General features: G+C 40.2%; 2 protein-coding genes and 1 long non-coding RNA gene across 5 annotated transcripts in view; 2 read left to right on the forward strand and 1 right to left on the reverse strand.

Annotated features, from left to right (window-relative positions):
* Positions 1 to 2,892, forward strand: part of LOC111930012 (uncharacterized) — a 34,499-nt gene extending 31,607 nt beyond the window's left edge. Inside the window, exon 6 of the mRNA XM_086885025.1 lies at positions 564 to 2,892. Within this exon, the coding sequence (XP_086741151.1) occupies positions 564 to 1,717 (1,154 nt within the window). The 3' untranslated portion in view covers positions 1,718 to 2,892. The remainder of the gene's footprint in view (positions 1 to 563) is intronic.
* A 1,019-nt stretch (positions 2,893 to 3,911) lies between these two features.
* INTS13 (integrator complex subunit 13) lies at positions 3,912 to 22,140 on the reverse strand. Of its 3 annotated transcripts, none has more exons than XM_086885028.1 (18): positions 22,025 to 22,140; positions 21,624 to 21,758; positions 20,301 to 20,532; positions 19,308 to 19,382; positions 18,360 to 18,562; positions 18,020 to 18,100; positions 16,132 to 16,222; positions 15,009 to 15,137; positions 13,295 to 13,379; positions 11,562 to 11,651; positions 11,001 to 11,090; positions 9,853 to 10,031; positions 8,935 to 9,105; positions 8,405 to 8,559; positions 7,224 to 7,454; positions 6,165 to 6,304; positions 5,373 to 5,508; positions 3,912 to 4,624 (listed from the first exon to the last, which is right to left on the reverse strand). In XM_086885028.1, exons 1-18 carry the CDS (start codon positions 22,033 to 22,035, stop codon positions 4,585 to 4,587), a joined length of 2,274 nt encoding a protein of 757 aa, XP_086741154.1. In that variant the 5' UTR covers positions 22,036 to 22,140; the 3' UTR covers positions 3,912 to 4,584. The 3 variants fall into 3 exon arrangements, with proteins under 3 accessions (XP_086741154.1, XP_086741153.1, XP_086741155.1); XM_086885027.1 differs by having other exon boundaries at positions 21,624 to 21,773; positions 22,034 to 22,127; XM_086885029.1 differs by lacking the exons at positions 21,624 to 21,758; positions 22,025 to 22,140 and adding an exon at positions 21,367 to 21,581.
* Positions 13,549 to 15,972, forward strand: LOC147653680 (uncharacterized). Its single transcript, XR_015285690.1, has 3 exons — positions 13,549 to 13,620; positions 14,467 to 14,532; positions 15,949 to 15,972. It is a non-coding gene; the product is annotated as an uncharacterized LOC147653680 (long non-coding RNA).
* Positions 22,141 to 22,297: the final 157 nt, after the last annotated feature.

Here is a 22,297-nt window from a genome sequence, read left to right on the forward strand (position 1 = left end):
CTGGCAGCAAACTTCACCTGACAGTCACAGGGAGATTTCCCTCTAAATTTGTCCCCACACTTTATTATCCTCCAGCTTACCTGGTGTCTGCTCCCAAATTCTCTGGAACTCTTCAAACCAGGCAGATGTGAAGCATTCACGGGAATCCCATCCCAAGCATCCATACTCATAAAATCCCCCCCCCCCCCCCAAAAAAAAAATCCATGGTTAATGTTGGAAATAGAAGATGAAACAGTACATGTTGTGGTATTTTTGTGTAAATGTTACTAGAATTAGATGTTATTGTTTGGGAAGGGGCTATACAAGACCTGACTGATATTTTGAACTAGATAAAACAGCACTGAGGATATTTATAACTCTTTAAATAAACAGGTATTAAATATGCTTAACAAATGAGGTTAAGATGTGATCAAGGATAAGACTTTACTGATAAAAGTTTAAGTTTCAGTTTCAGTACACTCCACAACCCTGAGACTGACAAGATTTCTCTGCCATCACTCAGCAAGAGATAGCAGTATTTTCCTCCTAATTCATTCCCTCCCTTTTCTCCCTCCTCTCTAAAGGGCAAGCAAACACTTCCCCAAAGGTTGCTCATTCCATTAAATTCCTAGCAGCAACCATCGGACGCCTGTTCTTTTTCCCTATACCCGCCAACACATTTGATGACAAGGAAGACGGCAACTCCACTCAGTTATCCCTACAAATCCTCCCAGCTGATGGCTCTCTGTCGGGATCCACGAGCTGGCTGCAGTTTAACACCTCCCAGCAGGCCATGCACGGCTATCCCCTAGAGATGGACTTCCAGTATTCCCCTCAGGAGTTTGTGCTGTCTGCCACAGATTCCGGAGGTCTGACAGCCTGGCAATCCTTCACCATCGAGCTCCTGAAGCCTTCCGAGCTACCGTGCCACCTCTTCACTGTGCGGACCAAGAACAGCTACTCCTCTTTCCTGAGGGAGAGGAAAAGGGTGGGTTTGTTCCTGGAGAAGCTCTCCCTCTTCCTGAACTCCAGGAGCCCCAAGGACATTGTGCTGACAGCTCTCCAGCCCGGCTCCACGCTCATCTCCTGGTACAACAGCTCACTCTGTGTAAGTGCCAACAGATCTTCCAGCTGGTGCGGGAAAGACGAAATCCAGCAGGCACTGGAGAAACTGAGAGTGCCAGCTGGGTCTGTGAGCCCACAGTTTGTCCAAGCAATGCTGCCAGAGTACAGAATCGATATGACTTTTGGCATTTCCTACACTGAGGACTGCCCAGCCAGCACAAAGCCGTTCCCCAGGCCTTGCAGCAGCACTGGGCCGACACTCCAAGCCAAGAACGACTCCAAGATGCGGAGCCCCCGTGCCTTACTGAGCAGTGTTTTTGCCACTGCTGGCGTGGGGCTGGCAATAGTGGTCTGCTGGCTTTGCAGGTGTCCCAGGAGGATTCCTGGAGCACAGCGTGTGATGCTTCAGACAAACTCCCAGCTAAGCCACACTAATGTGGAACTGGATGCCCTGAGACCTCGTAAAGTCCCTGTACATGAGTGCAGGGCTTCATTTTCACCTCCGTTATGGATCTCACCTTCAGGACCACTTCCCTCCCATGAGCAGCATGCCAGGACGATCCCTCACATCATACCACCTTTCCAGCCACCAAAATACCGACTCCCTCCCCACTACCCAGAAGCTCTGACCACCCACCACAACCAGGGCAACATCCAGAGGCTTAAGTCTTAAATTAAATGGTATTAGGAGCAAATCTACAAAAAGACAAATTGCATTACAAAGTGCTATCCTTAACACTCACAAAAAAAACAACATAAACAGGCAGTAAGTGATTTTTACTATGTTTTGATTTACAATAGGATTTATTTGAGCCACACCTGACAAAGAGACAGTGGCAAAAGCAGTATCCAAGTGAAGCAGGCAAAGGCACTGCCTGCTGAAAGGGTAGAATTACAATCCTGTGAAAGTCAGGACAAGAAAATACACATCAAGCTGATGCTGGTGGGAACAAGGGGCCACAGTCAGTGCTGAGCAAATCGCACTCCATTATGTCTCCCTGACTCAAATATACATTTTACACAGAAGAGGCAGAACTGTCACAGAAGAATCACCACAAAACATGATGGTTCCATTGAAATTCAGAGGTGCCACAACCTCAGCGTGTCTAGGGCATCTTGGAATTTTAGAATTTTTTTTAAATGCCTGACATTGTGTCTTGTCCTTTCAGTCTTTCAAAGCTTTTTAAAGTGTTTCTATAAACACATCATACGTAGCATTTCTAGAGGCAATAGTAGCTATTGAACTCTTCCTGCTAGGTACTTTGGCACAATGTACCTTTAAAGATACATTTCAAAGCTCCAGGCTTGCCTTCTTTACAGTAAAACCTGTCTCTTGTCTGCTTCCACCTGGGATAGTTCTAGGACAGCAGAGAATTCCTGAAGTTCTGCAAAAGAATTTCTGAGGATTTTTTAAACACTTTGAAATCCTTCCAGTTTAATAGATTATCATATAAAAAATGCAATCCATAATTTAATAATGAACTGCATTTTGCAATCACATAATTACAGATTAAGCTACTTAAGCTCTTTTTAGAACTGACAAAACCTTCCCTAAACTTGAAAGCTGAGTGTGAAATTGGAGCCAAGCAGCACCAGCACCGCTATGCAGGACAGCAGAGTATGGAATGCTGTTTCCAGAACTGCAAAGATCAACCCTTGCAGTCTCTTGTGTCCCTGAGAGACTCTTAGAGCACGTGAAATACGGACCCACAGTCACCACACCCTACTCATCACCAACCAGTCTGACCTGGCAGATGCTCCAAATGTGGAGAAAGGAGTTAGTAAACAAACTAAACAAACACATATTTTAATAGCAGGTGCTAATAAATTTCTCTTCTGCTAATGAAATATTTAATTCTTGTGCATATTTTCAAGGAGTGCAGCTGAATATTAATGGCACATGAGGAGATGTAACACACAATCCAAGGCACGGGATGAGATTTTCAGCTCTAATTCTCCAGCCTAGCAAATTGCAGAGCTGACATTTACATGCTCCCCAGCTTCTAGACTTAAAAGTTCCTCTAGTAAACAAGAGAAACATCCAGAGTGATATGCAGTAAAATCTCATTAAAACAACCTAGAAAGTTATGAGAAGCAGTAATTTTGTGGCTTTTTTCTCCATCAAAACATTTCAGCTAGGATATCCAGAGATGTGGTGATGCAGGACATTCTTTTTTCAATGAAGTAGTAAAAATATAAGCAATAAAAGTCTTCAGACTAGGATCTGCAAGGTACACATTGCTTCTGTGAAAGCTAAAAATGTTTCACAATATGATAGAAAATATTACCATGCAAGTACTATTTAATCACTCAGTAAAAATGGTTCTAAAATCATTTTACAGAAAACACACCTGCATCAGAGTGGCTGAATAATCACCTTGAAATCATTCCTGGTACTTCAGCAGAGCTGAATAAAGGACTCAGTCACAAATGTTAAGTGAAGAATATTTGTGTTCAGATCTATACATCATGAACTATGGTATTTAAAGTTGCAGGTGAATATATTGATTTAGTTTTAGAAAATTTCAAAGATGTGTCTCACATCAACTTTAAGATATCAAATCTGTGAGCCCTTCAGTTGCTTACAGAAGCCAGATGCAGATCAGAGGAAGGCTGACACACTTGGGAGAGCTCAGGAATTCATCTTTCCTTAGCCCATGTGGAAGACAACTCAAAATCTGACAAGGGTTCAGATCACAGACATCGGATGAGTTTTCCCAGTTGAGAATTCTACTCCCCAGTGAAAAAGGTTCTGCTCAAAGAAACTGAAGACAGATTACCTACTTTTTCATTCACAGTCATTCATACTCAGTCTCTCAGACCTGTAACCCCAAGTATTTTACAGAACACACTTCATCAAAAAATAATTATTAGCAAAAAACTTTATTGTACTTTTGCTTACAAAGCTCAACTCAAACACAACAACCTGAAAGGTTTTGCTTTCTAAAGACCATTTCTGTTCCATTTTTTGAAAGTCCTTAAGCCAACAATTTTTATTTGTAAAACCCTTCACCCTCCCACCCCTCAGATGAAAACCAAGACTGGCACTCTCTCAGCTCAGTGTCTGGGTACTCAGTGTGCGGTCTTTTCCATAATTCTGAGCTCCTGAGGAATCCTCATATAAATAAAAGGTACCCATGAAACAATTAATGATGTTAACAGCTTATCATAAATCACTTGAATTTAATTTTTTTTTTTTTTTAGACAGTCATCATTGATTTTGAAACAGTATCCAATACTTCTGGGCAAGGACTTGAAGCTGACTAATGTTTTTAATTACTTGATTTACTCCATGGCAGCAGAGGTTGTCTTCATCTGAAAGCATGACTGGAAAACACTTCAGGACAGCTCCTATTTGCACACAGCTGGTTTAACGTGATATACAGATTTCATACTTCATAGCAAAAATAGGACTAGAAAAATGTAAAAACCAATCAAACCAGAGCTATACAGTTGTATTGAAACAGTACCAAATGCAATTCCAGCATTCAATATTTTTGCAATTTGGCCAAATTTTGTTCCAAGAAACAGAATTAATCCTCACTGTCGGCCTGCTTTTCCATTTTCTGTTGCTTCCATTCTGAAAGGTAAGACAACAATTGGTAAGGCTATTACTGCAAGAACAAATGACTTCATATTTTTTACTTCACTAACTGTCCTGTCTCTCCCTACCCTAATGTAAGCAATCTTATCTCCTCTTAATACTTCTTTAAGCAGCAGTGCGTATGTGAAGGAAAGATTTCTGCAGAGATGCTGTGAAAAACCATCTATTATCAACTTCACCAAAATACAAAATGTTCATGTGACTGGAGAATCCATTTTGAAAACTTAAGCTTTGGCTATTTGTTCCAAGGGCTTAATTTGCACCCCTCTTACACTAATCATTGTCTACCACAATCTGATTTCCTTCAGAGGAGGCTGGTTTAGTTTTCCAGTACTTTTTGTAGAACACGGACCACTGTCAACTTCCATTACAGCACAGCCTAAGATTCAATCATTTATTACCAACAATATTTCTGTATCAGCCATTCCTTTGGAAGCTACAAGAAGCAGAAAATCTCAGCTACTGTTTAACTCTCTGAGATTTAATAAGAGTTTTGCTGTAGGGGCAATCCCTGAAGCCCAGGGAAGCCCAGCTCTTAGCAGTCAGGCTCGCTCAGCACAGATGAAAAACAGAAAATCAAACACTGCTGTGGTTCTCTATCAATGTTGAAAAGCAAAGAAATGGATTTAGGTATTTTAATCATCAAAAGAACAGTATCTAATGCTGTAAGCTCCACACTGACTACTGCCAAGATATGGGTAGTGATGCATTTCCTGATACACACCCATTTTCTTCTTTCAGATGTTGATACAGCTCAGCTTTGTTGTTGACAGAGTTCAACCGACCAATAAATTCCTGGTGTTTCCTAGAGTTGGCAGTATTAATTCTGTTGCTCCATAAAGACAGCAAGGACATTGGCCCTGAAATTTTAAGTAAAAAGAGTCTAAGCGATGAAATTTTTGAATTAACATTACATCATTATAACATCTTAAAGGAATTACAGATTATGGTAATACAACACATTAAAACCACTAACATTAAACAAACTTAAGTTAGGGGCAAAATAAATAGAAAATATGCAAAGTGATAATGGCTGAGGAGTTGCTGCACATGATATGGACTCTGCTTTAAATGCAGAATCTCAGCATCAGTTCAGCCACTGTGACAGAAAATAATTCACACCAAGGAAGAGAAGTCAGTGAGAACTGCCCATTCTGACAACTGCACTGCTTAGGCAAGTCGATTAGTTATTAGCAGAAGACAGTGATTTCTGATACCTGCCCTCAAACAGCATTTCTCACATAGACCGGCTCAAAAAGCACCAGCAGGAACTTGGCCTACCCCCTGTCAACCCAAGAGTTGATAACCAGACCCACACAGTGTCTTGGTATCTCCCTTTCTTCACAGACCTGGTGAGGTTAACATGTTTCCCAAGAATTTCTAAACAGCTAAACATGATCTTCACTGACTTAGCTTTAATTCTAAAATGATTCACATCATTACTTTAGAAAACACAGACTGATGCAACAGCATCTACCTTTAAAAGAAATAATCTGTTGCAATTTTTCTGGTTTACCTTTTGCCTTTTCAACTGTGGGCATTTCATCCATTGTAATGAGAGGCTTTTTGTTGGGGGGCTCAGGAGAATCAGGGGAGTCTTTGATAACTTCAGCTTCTGCCAGTTCTTCTTTCTCCCGATCCAAAAGACCTTTTAACCTTTGTCAGAGGGAAGGAAAAGGATGAGGGAAAATATGCTTGAGTGGGACATAATTCTTGATAGCTTTCTGTACTCCTCAAAATTATACAGGACCCATACCGTAAGAAAATTTCTTTTGGCTCCTTGGAGTAGGTGACAAACAATAAGGCATTCTAGCCAAATAATACTCTGTATAAAGCATTACATAAAGGAAAGGCTCTTAATACACAGTTTCACTTCAGTTGTTGAGACAATTGATGTCTGAATTTTGAAGGAAAAACTAAATAAAAAATATATATAGAAATATCATACAATTTCCTATTCTATTTTCTAGGTGAATTCAGATCCATTCACACCAAATCCCTTTTATTTGAGCCCCCATCTCTGATCCACATGTGAAAGCAAAGTTGTAGGAATGACCTTTGAAGAAAGGCATGGAATGTCATCAGCATGGTGACAGCAGCATATATGAAAAGGCCCTCCTATCCTAAATGAGCCCAGCATGCACAAAACACCTGAAAATTAAGCTTATTACCATGAGTTTTTTGTATCTCTGTAAAAAGCAGTTTGAAAGAGGAATACAGAACAGACTGACAGGGGCTTGCCACTTAAGGCAAGCTACAATAACAACATGAATTACAGACAGGAGGTAAATAGACATTAATCCTGATGTTCAGTTGAAGAGAAGAGCCAAATCAAGCTGGGTTGTTTAATTAATCTGACCACTGAATTACCTTTACAGCCCAAAAGAAAACAACTGCTTGTCCCCCATTCTCAGACAAGCTTTGGATTTCCATAAAGCGGTTTAACATCTAACAGGTGGTATGGTTATAATAGAATCCAACAGCAGGAACTCCTCAAGCTAAAACACCTGGCTAACTGGTCAACAGCTAAGAACTAAAGTTATGCTATAGTTTGATTTCACTTGAGAAAATGTACCTCTCTGATTCCTGCCACGGCTTATCTGATTCATAGTCTTTGCCCAATTTCTCTGACTTGTCCTCTTTGTCTTCTCTCTTTCTGCCTCGTTTCTTGCGCTCCTCCTCCTCTGGGGGTTTGCTCCTGCACGCCATGAGACACTCAAGGACTCGCTGGTGTTTGTCAGAGTTGTTTATGTGTGCTCGGACAAGGGTCTCCAGCTCGTTCCACATAATGCGGTACTGCTCATCTCTGAAAGGGCCAGGAAAAACAGATCACACAAAGGATTGCCAAAATCATTAAACTACTGACTGAATGAATGCAGACCTCAAGAAACAAAAAAGAACCCCCAAACCAAAAATAACTCCAAAGAGATTATCTGCCCTCCTGTACTGCAGGTCTCTCCACCTGGGATTACTCCATGCTTGAAACCCTATTAACACTTCCCAGTTAACACCCAGAACAAAGTTTAAATTGAAATGGATTATATCCATTGAAATCATATTGTTCCATGAGATCTCACTGCCAAAAGGCACTTGTGAAATCTCTCAGGTGCTTGCAAACAATGAAATGTCGGAAAGCTATTAATGTACTGAGATGCAAATTAATTATGACATTATTTGGGTTAACATAAGAAAGAACTGCACCACACTTCTGTCAATAACTCCCAGTCACACAGGCAAATCAGGAGCTGAATTTATTTTCAATCAATTATTGGAAATACAAGGAACACATCCCAATGACTGAGGGATCAGAATATTCTATGCTTATTTTAAAGAAATATCCCATATTCTAAATAAGCGTTTCAAAAGGATTCTAATGTAGCCCAATTTTAATGCATCATTCATTTATAATATACTTAAGTTTTCCTTTTTATTCATTTGAATTTATTCCACTTTATCTGTCCAATTCGTATTAATTTCTTACTGTTGCTGATAACCATCTTTGATTTCATATTTTTAAATATATTTAAATTCTTAGGTAATATAGAGGGTTTTTTCCCAACCATACAGCAGTATCAGTACTGTTACAGCCCCTAAATAATACAGGTGGAAGCACTGACAGCATTTAGGCTGTGCACATACAGCATTTAATTTACTACGTATTACTTTTAGCTGTATTTTAAAAACTTGGTATGAAAACATTGTCAACAGAGTATTTCTGAAAGTAGTCCAGCATCAACAAAGAGATATGCATGTAACCTTTTTGGCCCCTTTCCTCTGGTACCAACTGTTGAAATTGGCAGTGGATCGTTCTTCCTCTCCATGTCTACCAAATTGTATATTGTTTTTTGACAATTTAGCACATCCTCATCAGTCATTGCTTCCTTTACAATCACACTGGCCAGTGGCACTACCTGCAAGACAAAACAGAAATGAACAAGAAAATGTGTATGTGTGTCACAGGAGAGCAACAGGGACAAAAAAATTAAAGGCAATGAAACAACACACAACAAAACCCAACCCTCTTATCCTCAGTTAGTACTAAACTCTAAGCAGATGCTTTCTTTAACCAGCAGAATGGGAGCTGTCAGGTTCAACTCACTTCATTTAAACAGCATTCCAATACTCTACTGCATTAAATACAGAGATACTTCAGGAAAAATAAAGCTGGAATAAACTGATTTTACAGCAAGGGATTTATCTCCTCACAGAGTTGGTATTTCATCAAGTGACAAGGGGAAACTTAATCTAGGAACAGAACAAAAATTTACAGAGCCCAGGTTACTTACAGCTTGCATGTTGAAGATGGTGGTCTGAGAAATAATCATAGGCCAGTAACGAGTATGTTTCTCTAACTGATCTTTTGCACGTTCCAATGGAATTTCAAGACTTCCATCGATCTTATATCTGGGCTCTAGAAAAGGAGTTAATCGGTTTTCCCTCATAAATTCACCAAAATCCTAATGATAACCAAACAAGATACAATTAGGCATTTCTCTAACAAATTAACTTTCAGTGAAGGGGCTAAGCAGCTTAGCCTTGCTTATCACTTTGTACCATCCCACTGCCACATCTGACCCTACCAACCACAGCCCTGTCTCTAGCTCTCATACATTAACCAGGGGAACACAAGAACAGGGGCACAGAAATATGGGGTAAAAAAATCAATGCCTGGGTTTTGACAAGGATGACACTTCCAGCCCTGAAAGGCATTTCATGTATGGAAAAAGTTTTATTTTTCCAGAAGGAACTTCTGCTTGTTGACAAAAGATATAAAGGATGTGTTGAAAGAAGGATAAACAAAATGCATGTCAGCTGATCATCTGATATCAGGGTTCAAAGCTGTCAACCTCATCTTTTCTTTCTACTGTAAAAACCAGTCATGTGCAATCTGTCCTTTGACAACAAGCATGATATAGTCCTATGTGCAGCCAACCCACAGAAGATACTTGCCAAGAAAAAATTTTTTCTAGAACAAACTTTAAACACTCCTAGTGCATCAAGGAGGCATTCCTTGACACATGAAGTATTACATGAAGCAGGCATAACAATCAACAAATATAGTATTTCCTACTGAATATATATCAAGGTTTATTACAAAGGAAGCTGGACCATGCAATCCACTCCAGCATTTCCTTCCCACATCTACTGCCCTGCCTCTGTTGTCATGTGAGAGAAGCAGCAGTGTAGGACAGAAAGACCCTTACTGTGATCCTGTAGTCAGTGACCCTCCCACCGCAGCCTTCACTAATTGAGGGGGGATCTTCCAGAATTGAGCGGGAGCTGCTCAACACATGCAAGAAAATCTCTCCCCCATGGCTGCTGAGCATGTGGCTGATGACCTTTGAGCCAGACTTGCGCGGCTGTTCCAACAACACCGAACGACCTGGTGGAAGGGAGATCAGTTTCATTCACTCATTCATTCCTGTGCGCTGCAATTTTAAATTTTGAGCTCCATAAATACAGGTTTGTGTTCAGCCATCTGAACCCACCACGGTGGTGTTTTCACCCAGCTGAACAAGAAACTGCCTTCTCCTCATTTCTTGACACAGAACAGGTCCTTATATACTCCTTAAAATTTTACAAAGCAACACCAAAAGGCCTCTCCCAGACCAACCTTTTTTTCTATAGGATATTATTCTTAGGAAGAAATACATATTCATAAGGCATTCAAATGGCCCTGCTGCAGAAACACTCACTTCAAAAAGTAGTAAAATAACCTCTTGAGTAAAGGTATCAGCTGATACCACTTGCTAATGCTTAAAATGGGTACTGTTCCTCAGAGAGAGAAATAAAACTGCCTTTGTCTTATTTTCAGTAAAATACACTAAGCATAAAAGGGTGCATTCTCCAAATAAGTTTCTTTTTATCAGGAAGAAAAAATAGCAAACATCAGAAGAGTGAATGTATCTGAAATATGCTATTAATTTTGGTTCTAACCATTTTTATTAATCAAAGGACACAATCACAATCTCTAGAGAAAAATAAGAAAAATAAGATAAGAGCGTTGAATAAAACCACTGCATGTTTAGACAATCAAATAACTTGATTGAAGTAAACGTTCCATTAAAAAGATGTTTGTAATGCCATTTTTTTTTGCCAACATACTAACCTCCATTTCAATACTTGTTCCTTCTTTACATCTTTCCTCCCATCTTCAATCAGTTTCAAAACACATTTGCCTTTGAGGACATTTAACAACTTTCTTCTCATTTATAGGACATGTTAAAATAAAATTACTATTTTTACAATATATAGACATTACTGCTATACACAAACTGCAACGTGCTAAGTGCTTGATTTACAGAATTAAGAAATGTAACATTGACTAAATTAGCCAAGGACACAAACTTACCATTAAGGAGAAAGTTTGTAAGGCATGAAGAAGGTCTGCTATTTACATCTACTGGTGAAATTCTGTATGCTCCAGTGCAATAGTGCAGTTCTGAAAAATAAAGGAGTAGAAAAGTTGAGTATAATTACAGAGACGGAAAAAAAAATAATAACCCACAAAGTAAAAGAATAGAAGAGGAGGAGGCTAGTCCACAATGAGCAGAACTAAAAAGTCTAGATGCCTTTCAATCTAAAAGTCCTTTCATCATCTCCTCACTGGGAGGATTCCCAAGAATCCACAGCTCTGAGAATCTCATCCATTCCCAAGCCCTTTTTCCAGCAGAAACCCCAATTCTTTATCTCCTGAATTACTTCACTAACCAGTCAGTCTGCTCTTATTTTTCTCATCTGTATTTTTGGCCCTCTGGCTCAATGAGTCAACAAAAATTGCTAATAGTTAACAAGGTGCATGAGCTGAACAGCCACACAGTTCCTATATTACCTCAGACCTTCCCTGTCCTTCTCTCCTGTACTCAGGTTTGTACAAGTTACCTACCAGTTCTGGAAGATTCCTGTCACCTACCCACACTGTTGGTTCGAGGAGTGCACCACTTCAATGTCACAGTTTCCTTAAATGTGCCTTCTCTGCTATTACCACCCATGTGGTTATCACCTGCAGAGAAATGCAGGAAAAGGGGGTGATCAACAGGAGTTTCTTTATTACAGCAAAACAACTATAAACTTTTAAGGTACAAAATGTATGTAACATGAACATATACACAATATAATCTAAATTTAAAACTCAGATACTTAACTTTTTGATTTGACAATTACAAAGTTCCACATACATTAGTTCTATCGGTAACAAGCAATTTTTTCCTGCTAAAATGCTCAGGGGACTTTAATAGGCTATGCATTTTAAAATTTTCCACACAGAAATCAGAACTCTTAAATGCTAGAGCTGACTGTTTCTTGTACATATTATATTCCCAAAGTCAATTAAACCAATCTAAAGGCACATTTGGCAAGTTTAGTTTTCTGGAAAAAGAAGAATTTGGTCTCATCATCCAGTCTCTTTGCTATGTCAGCCTGAATTCTCTCAATGTGTTCTACTGACCACAGATTTTTTTTATTAAAGTATTAATTTAAATATTAAAATACTGGAATTACCTTATTATTAAAATTAACTGCAACAATTTTAGAAATTATCTCAGAATATCTAAAGGCCCAATTTACTTAACCTGATAATTCCTTGGCAACATTTCAGAGAAATAAGACCATTGTAACTGAACTGCTGCTCTCCTAGCACCAGAGCTATTACAGCTGAAATATGCATTTAGAAACAAATGGAAGAATCCAAAATTTACAGGATTTAAAAAGAGACTTTTTCCTCTCAAAGTTCTGATGGGAAAAATATGAAAAGGAAATACAGTTACAGTTTGCTTCAGTGTTTTATTAGCAGACCTAATTCCTTTAGCAAACGGGTTTTGCAAAACTGCTTCTGAGCCCTGGCAATAAAGCTTTAAGATTTCAACATCATAACAGCAGTTCAGGTGAGGCTGTGGTCATTACACATGCCACATAGGACACACCCTATGCTTTTCATCAATCTTTAGTCACCCACTCCCCTATAATGGGAAAAAAAAAGCACAAACTCCCCAAAATGGGGCTATTTATGACATTTAATTCTACCAATGCAGAAGTTATAAGCTCATTTTTAACAAACTTTTACATCAGGCAGTTTCCTCAACAAAATAGTTCTGCAAAAGTCAGGACTGGGTTGAGCTATTAAAAATTCATCTCACAGAAATCCTAAGTAATAATTCCAAACTTACAACAAAAAGACTGTAGATATTTCAAATACAATAAAAAGGCTCAACAGCCAAACAAGTCTTGTTTTTTCCAAAGCAATCATTGTCATAAATAGGCCTGTGGGATGTAAGTGATGCCAATTATTATTACTTGAAGTTCAATTGTGCAAGGCATAATTTTGCACAAATACCCAAAAGAGGGACTTCTGGTCTCTCACCTACTTTTTATACCTCAGTAAGAAGCTGGCATGCCCTTCAAATCTCACAGCAATATCCTGAACATATATGAATTTGACTTGTTTACTGATTTCTGTATTAAAAAATGTCAATGAGTAAAACTCCAATGCCAACATTACAAATAAAGTTTCTTGAGTTGCAAGGGATAACTGAAATATTTGCTACTTGAGTCTGAAATTTACATGGATTTGAAGCTCACAATTTTTCTTTGTGAACACTCCCAAAGTGGCTGGTCAAAAGCCACCTTCAGATGGCCATTTCTACTTACCACTCTTTAAAAAATCCACATGTGCCTCTTTGTGATGAAGCAGCTCCACATCATAGTTGGCTGATGTGTTGGCATGTTGTTCTTCCTTCAAAAGAGAAAGGTAGACAGAAACAGAATTACTTTAGCTAGAGGTCACCATTTTCATAAATGAATGAGTCTACATTTGCCTTTCAGTCCAGAGGGAAACAGTAAGTCTCCAAGTCAACAGGATTGCAATGTTGAGGGAACTTTGCTTTCTGAGCAGTTTAAAGATGCAGCCAACTACTTTTCCTCTTATTTTCTGACCCCCTATTCAGAAGCATCATGACAGGGGGCACCAACTACAGGTAAAAACCAAGCTTAACTACTTTGTTTAAATTAGTGAAGTTAAGGAGACCTAAAAAATGTTACATAAACACCAGCAGTTACAACTTACTGAGCAGAAACAAAGGCTCACTGCAGGGTAGAGTGACAGACTTCATAACCAAAAATCAAGAATCCAAACCAAAACCCACACTCTGAACTTACTATTTTTTAAGATTATGATAAGAAGTGCACTCGCAGCTGCAAATTTATAACTAAAAAAATGGATTTCTGTAAAGAGGACACTGCATCTTTAAACAGCTGCAGAGGATCAGCAAAAACAGAACAGTAACTCTGATAATTTACTCCAAGTTTTAGAAGAAAAATAATTTGAAAAAAAAAAGAAAAAAAAAAGAAAAAAACACAGAGAACCCAACATAGTCTATTACTATTAGGACAGAGGCAGAAGGGAGAGGCACACCAGCAGCACACACGTCAGAAAGTTACAGACAAGGTATTTGCAAACTGAAGTCACATTTACGCCATGACCCATGTCAAACTCTCAAAAGATGTGAAAATCATTTTCATATCATGTTTTAACTAATAAAATCCACACAATATTGCCAGTTTTCAAAGATGCAATTAATGACTGACTGTTACAACTTAATGAATTTTTAAATCATGAAGGCTACCTGCACATGGGTCTTTCTTTTTGTTTGAATACTGACACTTTTGTCTCAATTGTCTCTTGCTGCCTGATCAGAAAACTACTGTAAACTTAACACCTGACGTTCTAAACTGCACTAATTTCCCTCCAAGTAGCAAAAAAATTAAAAATATGGACATAACTTCTACCACAAGATGTTTAATTGAGCATCTTTCTTAACTAGGTATGTCATGTCCCCTATTTCATGTTCATGGATCTTCAGAGTAGAAAACCCACTGGAAAACCCCAGGTAAAAAAGCAGCTTTTAGTTACAAACACCTTTATGTTGGGTGGGCGTGATAATGAAACAGAGGAAAAAGATTCACTATGCCACTATAATGCACAAGGGTCAAGAATATCTAAATACAACTAGAAAAAGGCAAAAGAATCACAGACAAATTGATCTGAGGTAAACAAGACTGTATTTATATAAAGTAACACGAACAGAACTGAAATAACACTTGTATTGCTACATCAATAATTGAGATTCAGCAATACAACATTTTGTTCTGTGATCCTTCTTTACTTTTTTTTCCCCTTCTTTATTTTTACTAACCTGATCACAGACATTGAATGTGGGCTAATAAAAGAAAAAAAAAAACAAAACAGAAAATATGATATGGAGAGAAAAACAATGTAAAAATTCAATTAAAATAAACATCAGAAGTTTTCAAACTAATTCAGAAGTGATGCAGCTGGTTAACAGAGCTGTAGACACAATATTACCTTCATAGGGATGTTAGTTATTGTGGTTGAAGCTAGATCAAAGTGTTGCTGTACTAAAAGATTCAGTTTTGTAGCCAGGTGCCTCCCTGCACGGACACTGTGCACTTCACTGGTTAGAACAGGAGAGAGCTGAAATAAATTGATATATGGAATTCATGATTTAGGTTGTGGTAGCACTCAACAATATAGTTTGCTCAACTCTCAAATAAGCATTTATACTCATAAAACTACCACTCAAAAACCCACACCAGGGGAAACTACCAAGCAAGAACCAAAAACTATTTTCATTCTGAATTTTTAGCTTATGCCAAGTGCTACAGATACAGTTCATACACATGGTAAAAAAAATAAAATTAGAAGTGTGCTAAAATATTTGAGTCACTAATTGTTAATAGAAAAAATCAGTATCACAACATGGGGAATAAACCTTAACAGCAGCTCTGGGCCTAGTTTTTACTTCTTTTAATACTACTACTAAAAAGTTTTTAATTCTACTTTAATGCTAAATAACAGTAGCAAAGTAATTTTAGATGTCTACCTGTAAGTGCATCATTCATACACAAGGCAAACAAACACAAGCCAGAAGATGCATTTGATTTTTCCCTAGCCAACAAGAACATTGGACTGGGGCTCAAAAACAGAACAAAAGCAAAAAGGAAAAAAAAAAAATAAGAAACTACAAACAACAACAATCCCCAAAAACTCCAAAACAAGAACCCAAACCAAAAATACCAAAATCCCAAGACCCAAACCCAGTGACTCTTAGAGAGGAAAGCAGTCAATTTGTTATCTTCCATTCATTACTTATAGCACAACCACAGAAGGGTTCTGTAGAAATGAATAGGAAGGTAGCCCTTTATAGTCCCTTCCACATATTAAATAATATGCAGCACTATATGCTTCTCATGTTAAGACATTTTTCTGGTGTCTTTTCTTACAGAGAGCAGATTAACATGCAGAGCAGACTGTTGAATAGCAGAATATATTACAGATATTTTGTATGTACTTGGCTTCGACCACCACATGTGCTTTTGCTACTGAACAACTGTGAATAATCTGCACTATTTTCAGTCTGACATGGTTCCTAATCCTGGGATAAGTCTTCTCATTTTAAGCTACTCACCTCTTTTTTAGGACGATCTGAAACAAGGCTGTCTTCACCAACTGGGTATGTGTGGATTAACACCAGCTCACATTTCTGAATCTGCATTAGACTTAAAAATAAAAACATTTTGCTCAGCCTACAATATGGCAAATTAATGTCCTAAAATTAAATGAATTCTGATATCTACAACACAGAACCATAACATATGTTAACAAGTTATTTCTGAAAGTGTGCTGCAGAAACTAGATTACAGATATGATTTTCAAAAGCACAGACTTCAGCTCTTACCAGAATAAAAATAAAAGCCTAACATTTCTTGTTCTTTAGATGCTATAGCGCTGTGCTTCTTTTTGGACACATAAATGGAATAAGTCCTTAACTGGTGCAATCTGTTCAGCTTTATTCAGCTGAATATTGACACTACAGAGGATCTGTGTCTCCGAGTGTAGGTATGAATAAGGAGATTCCAGGGAACACTGAGAACAGCTACCCAAACACACAGAGAGAAGGGACATGAATGGGATATATGCTGATATCCTGATGTGGCTGTGTCCTGGGGTGACTTTATAATGCTTGTATTCCCAGTCACCTGGTTTATGTAACAGATTAAGTTCTGCACCTTTAAGACCGGCTCTGAGAGCGAAGGGAGGAAAGAAGAAGCTGCAGTTCGTGTTCAGAAACAGCACTCACTCCCCCGCATCCTGCTCCTGGACTGTGTTGTCTGCAGCATGGACGGACAGCAGGACAGAGCCCTCCTCGGCTGTTAGTTTTTTAGCTAGCTGAGACAGAGAAGTTCCCCAGACTATTTTTTCCCTTGGATCTGTTCAAACCTGCCCTGGACTGAAAACCCAGAAAAACACTGGGAGCCTGTGGTCCATCGGGGCCTGGGCTTCGGCACTTTCCAGCACCAGACGGACTGATGAGAACCTGAGCGAGCCGAGCTACACCCCATGACAAGGACTTTTCTGGATGTGCCATCTCTTTGAACAGCAAGAGATTTTATTGCTTAATATTATCCAATTTCTGTTAAATTAACAGGGTTTTTTCCACTTTTCTCCAAGGAAATCTTTTCCAGAACCAGTTGGGGGAGGGGCCGCTTGAATTTGCTTTCTGGAGGGACCCCATTTGGAGGTTTTCTCCCAAATTTGCCCTAAACCAGGACAGGCTGGAAGTTTGGAGTGATACAGACATTGTACCACATCTCTACCTACAAGAATGAGACATCCCTGTCTTTACAATGGATTTTACACCTAATTCCTTGGGCAGGAACCTTTATACATGTATGAAATTGCAACTGCAACAGGAAAAAAAAAAAGGAGACTGCTGCTTCTGCTATTGAAGTGCCTGAGGAGCGACCAGGAATAGGATCTCAACCCACTACAACTTTACAAGGGAACAACAATGCTGTGGCCAAACACTTCAGAGTTTAATTAGACAAAACATAGGGTGGATAAAGACTCCTTAGAGGAGATGCACTCTGTATTTCAGGATTCCTTTATCTCAAGGGAAGTTCCAGGCAATACAGTCATTTAGAAACTAAAACTAGTTTCAAAGAAGTTAGCTGTTTCAGTCAAAGAAAGATGAACAAAGAAGTAATACAGTATTATCAAGAAAAACTGCTTCAGATGAATTAGTCATTAAAAACACAATGTGTAACAAGGCAGTTACATGTCTAATTTTGAAGCAGATGTAGAAGGTAACAAGTTAAAGAAATCCTGTCCTATGAAGGATGAAGAATGATAATGAAAAGATAATGATCATACATCAGCTCTCAGCCAACAACATCATGATTTACCACCTTCTACTTCATACAGACATTCATTTGAACAGTTCATTAGAGTTCTGTGACAGAAATACATCTGTATTTCCTAGAGAATATAAGAAACTCTGTAAAAAGCATACTCACTGGTCAGAGTTAGCTGCAAGCTTGTTGTGCTCATGAATGGTCTCCTGAACATAATCCTCCAGCATCCGAACATGGCTGTCACTACAAAAAAATGGTGGATTTCTTTTAAGGCTACAATATCAATCCTCCTGTTCAAAGCCACTGAATATTCTTCTTAAAATGGGAAATCTTTTAAACTTTTGGCTTTTTGCTGTCAGAACCTCGTAAATAAAACCTTTGGTGAGAAGAAGCTCTAAGAAAGACCTGTGCAAAGAAGCTCAGCGCAGCCCTCGCGGGGATGTGTGGAATTGCTGCGTAGGGGCAGGAGCCCCAGCACATCCACAGACCCCATCTCCCCCACCTCTTGGCGTTGGTGATGCAGATGATCCTGCCCCTGTTGCCCACGCGCTCGGCGTTCTCCATGAGCGTGGTGCGGGCCTCGTGCTGGTACTCGGTGATCTTGCAGAGCGCCTCGACGGCCGCCACCAGCCCGTGCAGGATGCTGCAGCACTCGGGGTCTGCCCGCGGGTTCGGCGGCCCCACCGCCGCCAGCGCTGCCATCAGCTGGGCGGAACAAAGATCTGTTAGCCAAAGGTACCTCCCACGCCTTCCAAACCATCCCAGAGAAGCCGGCGTTTTCACACATTTGACATGCAAATTAACGTTGCCCGCAGAAGAGCAAATGGAACGATTAACGAGCATTTATTGGCAGCCTTCTGGAAAACATCAGGCCCTAAATTATCCTTTACAATTCAATTTATTCATGAGGAAAAATATTCTCATTTATTACACAAAAATACCTGACCATAATAACAGCTTATAACCAACACCCGAAAGACATTCTAACATTGTGAGTTGCCTTCTGCTTTTATTTTCTGAGAATTTGGAAATGCACTTCTTCCTCAAAGTAAATTTTTCAGAGGATGAGCCTTTTCAGTATGAAATATGACCATAAAGAGGATATTAACAATGAATGCATTTAACACAGGTTATTTGCCTCATGCAAATGGCTCCTCTTTAAAAAAGAACTTAAGTTCAAGAAGTAGCACCAAATTACAGAAGAAATACGTAACCGATTTCTTCATGTTTATTTTAAATATTGAAGTCACTACTCAAAGATACTGGATTTTTTAAAATTTTGTCTGTAGAATAATCCAGGTTCAGAGGCATCTATTCGAAATTCTGCTATACAACAATTTCAGACTAGATCCACCACCACTAATTAACCAGAGTTATTTCATATTGAACACGATGTTTATTTCACAATAAAGTCTGAACTAAAAAATAAAAGAACAGTTACAAATTATACCTCCTGCAAGTTCTGATCTTCTTGAGTCCAAGAATTCAACACATGAGCCCCAGAATCACTCACAATGAAATTCACCTACAACGATCAAAAAAGCACATTAAGATAGCAGCCATTATATTGTTACTTCCCCAAATTTAAACAAACATGAATTGCACTACTTGTTTCTGATAGTCTGGAGATAATGTGCAATGTCAAGACAAACCCAAAATAACAAACCCACAGAAATCACACACTCCTGCTATATTCAGTTTTCCCCTTAGTAATAAGTTTAACAACTTCTACTTATATTTGTGCACTATAAAATTCTCTACATCAAATAAGATTTTCAAAATATTAGTATTTTAAGAATTAATCATATTTTCAGTAGAATAGCTGCAAAATAAAGTAAATTCTAATACTGTAAATAGCACATCATTCCCCAAAGTCTGTCACAGTACATCATGGGGTAAATATCTACCAGTATTTAACAAACATCACTAAGAAAATAGGGCTTTCTAAACAAGGAACTGTGTGCGCCAGCAAGCTCCCCACTTTTCCCAACTTGTAGCTCCAGGGTGATCCTACCTCTTCCTAAAGCCCAGAATTCCTTCAAAGGTGACACCAAAACCCTTATGAGCAGCTACCATATGTGTTTAGCAACAAAATTCAACTTGAAACAATACCTCACTCAAACTTTTGTAAAGTCATAGCTCAGGAGAGCACAATAATAAACCTCTAAGTTGCCCAAAAAGCACCTCTTCATGTTTTGCACTAACTTGCAAAGTGACATTAAGACAATGAAAGATTCCAAAATTAAATATGTAATGAGAATCATATACTCGTAAAACCAATTAAAAAGACTATACATATAAACGGCAAAACCACAAGATTTTTAAGTGATAAATTATATTTAGTGCTTTACTCTAAACAACACAAAGATATTAAACGACTTAAATCATGAAAACATTCCTTATTGTATCAAGCACAACATGCAGCACAGCAGGCAGAACTTACCAGTTTCTTGAAAGGGAAAATATCGTACATTATCCTACAATACTCCATGGATGACTCCACTGAGCAGGTCCACAGGGACTTGGAGATGGGTGCCAGAGGAATGATGCCCTGGGTGCGGTTCTTCACTAACATATCGAATTCCACGTGCTGCCTGCATGATTCTGCCATGTAGGGGCAGTGATCCACAACAAAAACAGTTTTGTGGGACTCAGAAAATATTTTCATTTTCTTCCTGAAAGAAACAGACATGGAAAGCAGAAAGAAATTGCACATAGTGAAAAAAAAAATAAATCAAACAAAAAACACCATAAGATGACTCTGCAATTTACACATACATCCTAGAAATATGCAAGTTTTAAAGTCCATATTTAGTAGACTACATTTTTTATCAGAAGAAACCATTTTTTCTCAGGAGGAAAAATACAGAGAAAAGTGGAATTATAGCGCTGAAAAAGCAACAAAAATGCACAGCATTGCTCTCCCCACTTCTCTATTTAAAATAATCAGCTTTGAATAAGTACACAAACTGCTTCCTATATAAAGCTTTTTTCCTGAAATAAGGAACATGCAAAAAAATAATTTATGATAAAGACCTTTAAGTAGTATAGTCAGAATTTTAAGCTGATTTTCAGTCTTTGCTAAATACACCTTATTTTTAAACGAATAGTTGCATCTGTACTGCAACCTCTCACTGACAAATACACCAAGTGTAAAATTACAAAAAACACAGAGCAGTTACGGCTGGAAGGAATCTCCGGAGATCATCCGGTCCAACCCCCTGCCAAGGCAGGGTGACCTAGAGCGGGTAATGCCTTCATGTGTGTTTGGAAAGACTCCAGAGGGGGGACTCCACTCCCTCGCCAGGCAGCTGCTCCAGGGCTCTGCCACCTTTTACGTACAGAAGTTCTTTCTCATGTTGAGGTGGAACTTCCTGTGTTTTAGTTTATGACCACTACTCCTCGTCCTGTCGCTGGGCACCACCGAAAACGTGAATTTCTAGCGTAAGAATTTATTTTACTATATACTTCTGCAGAATTACAGAATACACAAAACAAAAAATACATACAAGCTCATTTTAAAGAAACCTAAAATATTAAAGCAACGAGGATCACGGAAGTCAGACGGCAGCTTCCTCGGGGTAAGGGCGAGGGGCAGGCTTGGGCCCCGTGCTCGGCTGCAGCTCACCGCGGCCCCTTCGGCGAGAGCCCCGGTCGCTGCCTGCGCGGCCCGAGCACTCGCAGCCTGCCCTCGGCGTGGCGGGGAGCCCGAGGGGCCGGGGCAGCGCCGCTGAAAAGCGTTAAGGGGACGACAAATGCTTCTCACCTGGGCCGGCTCCTCCTGTGGTGCAGCAGCCCCGGTCCTGCTCCTCGTCGCGCCCGGGCGCGGCCGCGGCCCCGCTCCGAGGAGGAGGAGGGACGAGGCCCGCGGGGCGCCCTAGATGGGGCTAGGCGCGGGCGCCTCCGGCCGGGCGCCCTCCATGTCCCTGCGGCGCTCTGCTCCCCCTCCTCGGGCGGCTCGGCGGGGAGCGCGGGGCCCGGGTCCGGCCTGCGCGCCCGGCGCCCGCGGGGGTGGGAGAGGCGGCCGGAGCCCCCCCCGCTCCGCCCACCCCTGAGCCCGCGGGGGCCCCGCGCGGCCACGGGCGCCGCCGGCACCGCGGCTCCCCCGGGGGGAGCGCCCGGCCCCTGTCCGCACCTCCCCGGGCCACAGCGCCCGGCCGGGATCACTCGCCCGACATGCCGAGGCCGGCGCCGGCCCCGCTTCTGCTCCCAAGCCCGATCCCGCCTGGGCGCGGACGCCCCGCCCGTCACTGAACTCCCCGCACGGCTCGGGGGAGTACCCCGTGATCTCGCGAGAGCAAGGGGACGCCCTGTGGGCGGCTCCATCGAGGCTGCCGTGTTCTCGCGAGATCGCCAGTCCCGGAGCACACACCGAGGGGCGGGATCTCCGTGTGTTATTCCAGTTTGCATGGGAGTTCTGTGTTCCAGTGGGCAGGGAGC

Source organism: Cyanistes caeruleus, chromosome 4, assembly GCF_971803275.1.
Source record: "Cyanistes caeruleus chromosome 4, bCyaCae1.hap1.1, whole genome shotgun sequence".
Taxonomy (NCBI): domain Eukaryota; kingdom Metazoa; phylum Chordata; class Aves; order Passeriformes; family Paridae; genus Cyanistes; species Cyanistes caeruleus.

Coding starts and splice junctions, on each gene's coding strand:
- INTS13 (XM_086885027.1), bottom strand. Junction 11,652..13,294: donor TGTGGATTTTTTAAAGAGTG/GTAAGTAGAAAT, acceptor ATTTCTCTGCAG/GTGATAACCACATGGGTGGT. Junction 9,106..9,852: donor TCACTGACTACAGGATCACA/GTAAGGGTCTTT, acceptor GGTTATCATTAG/GATTTTGGTGAATTTATGAG.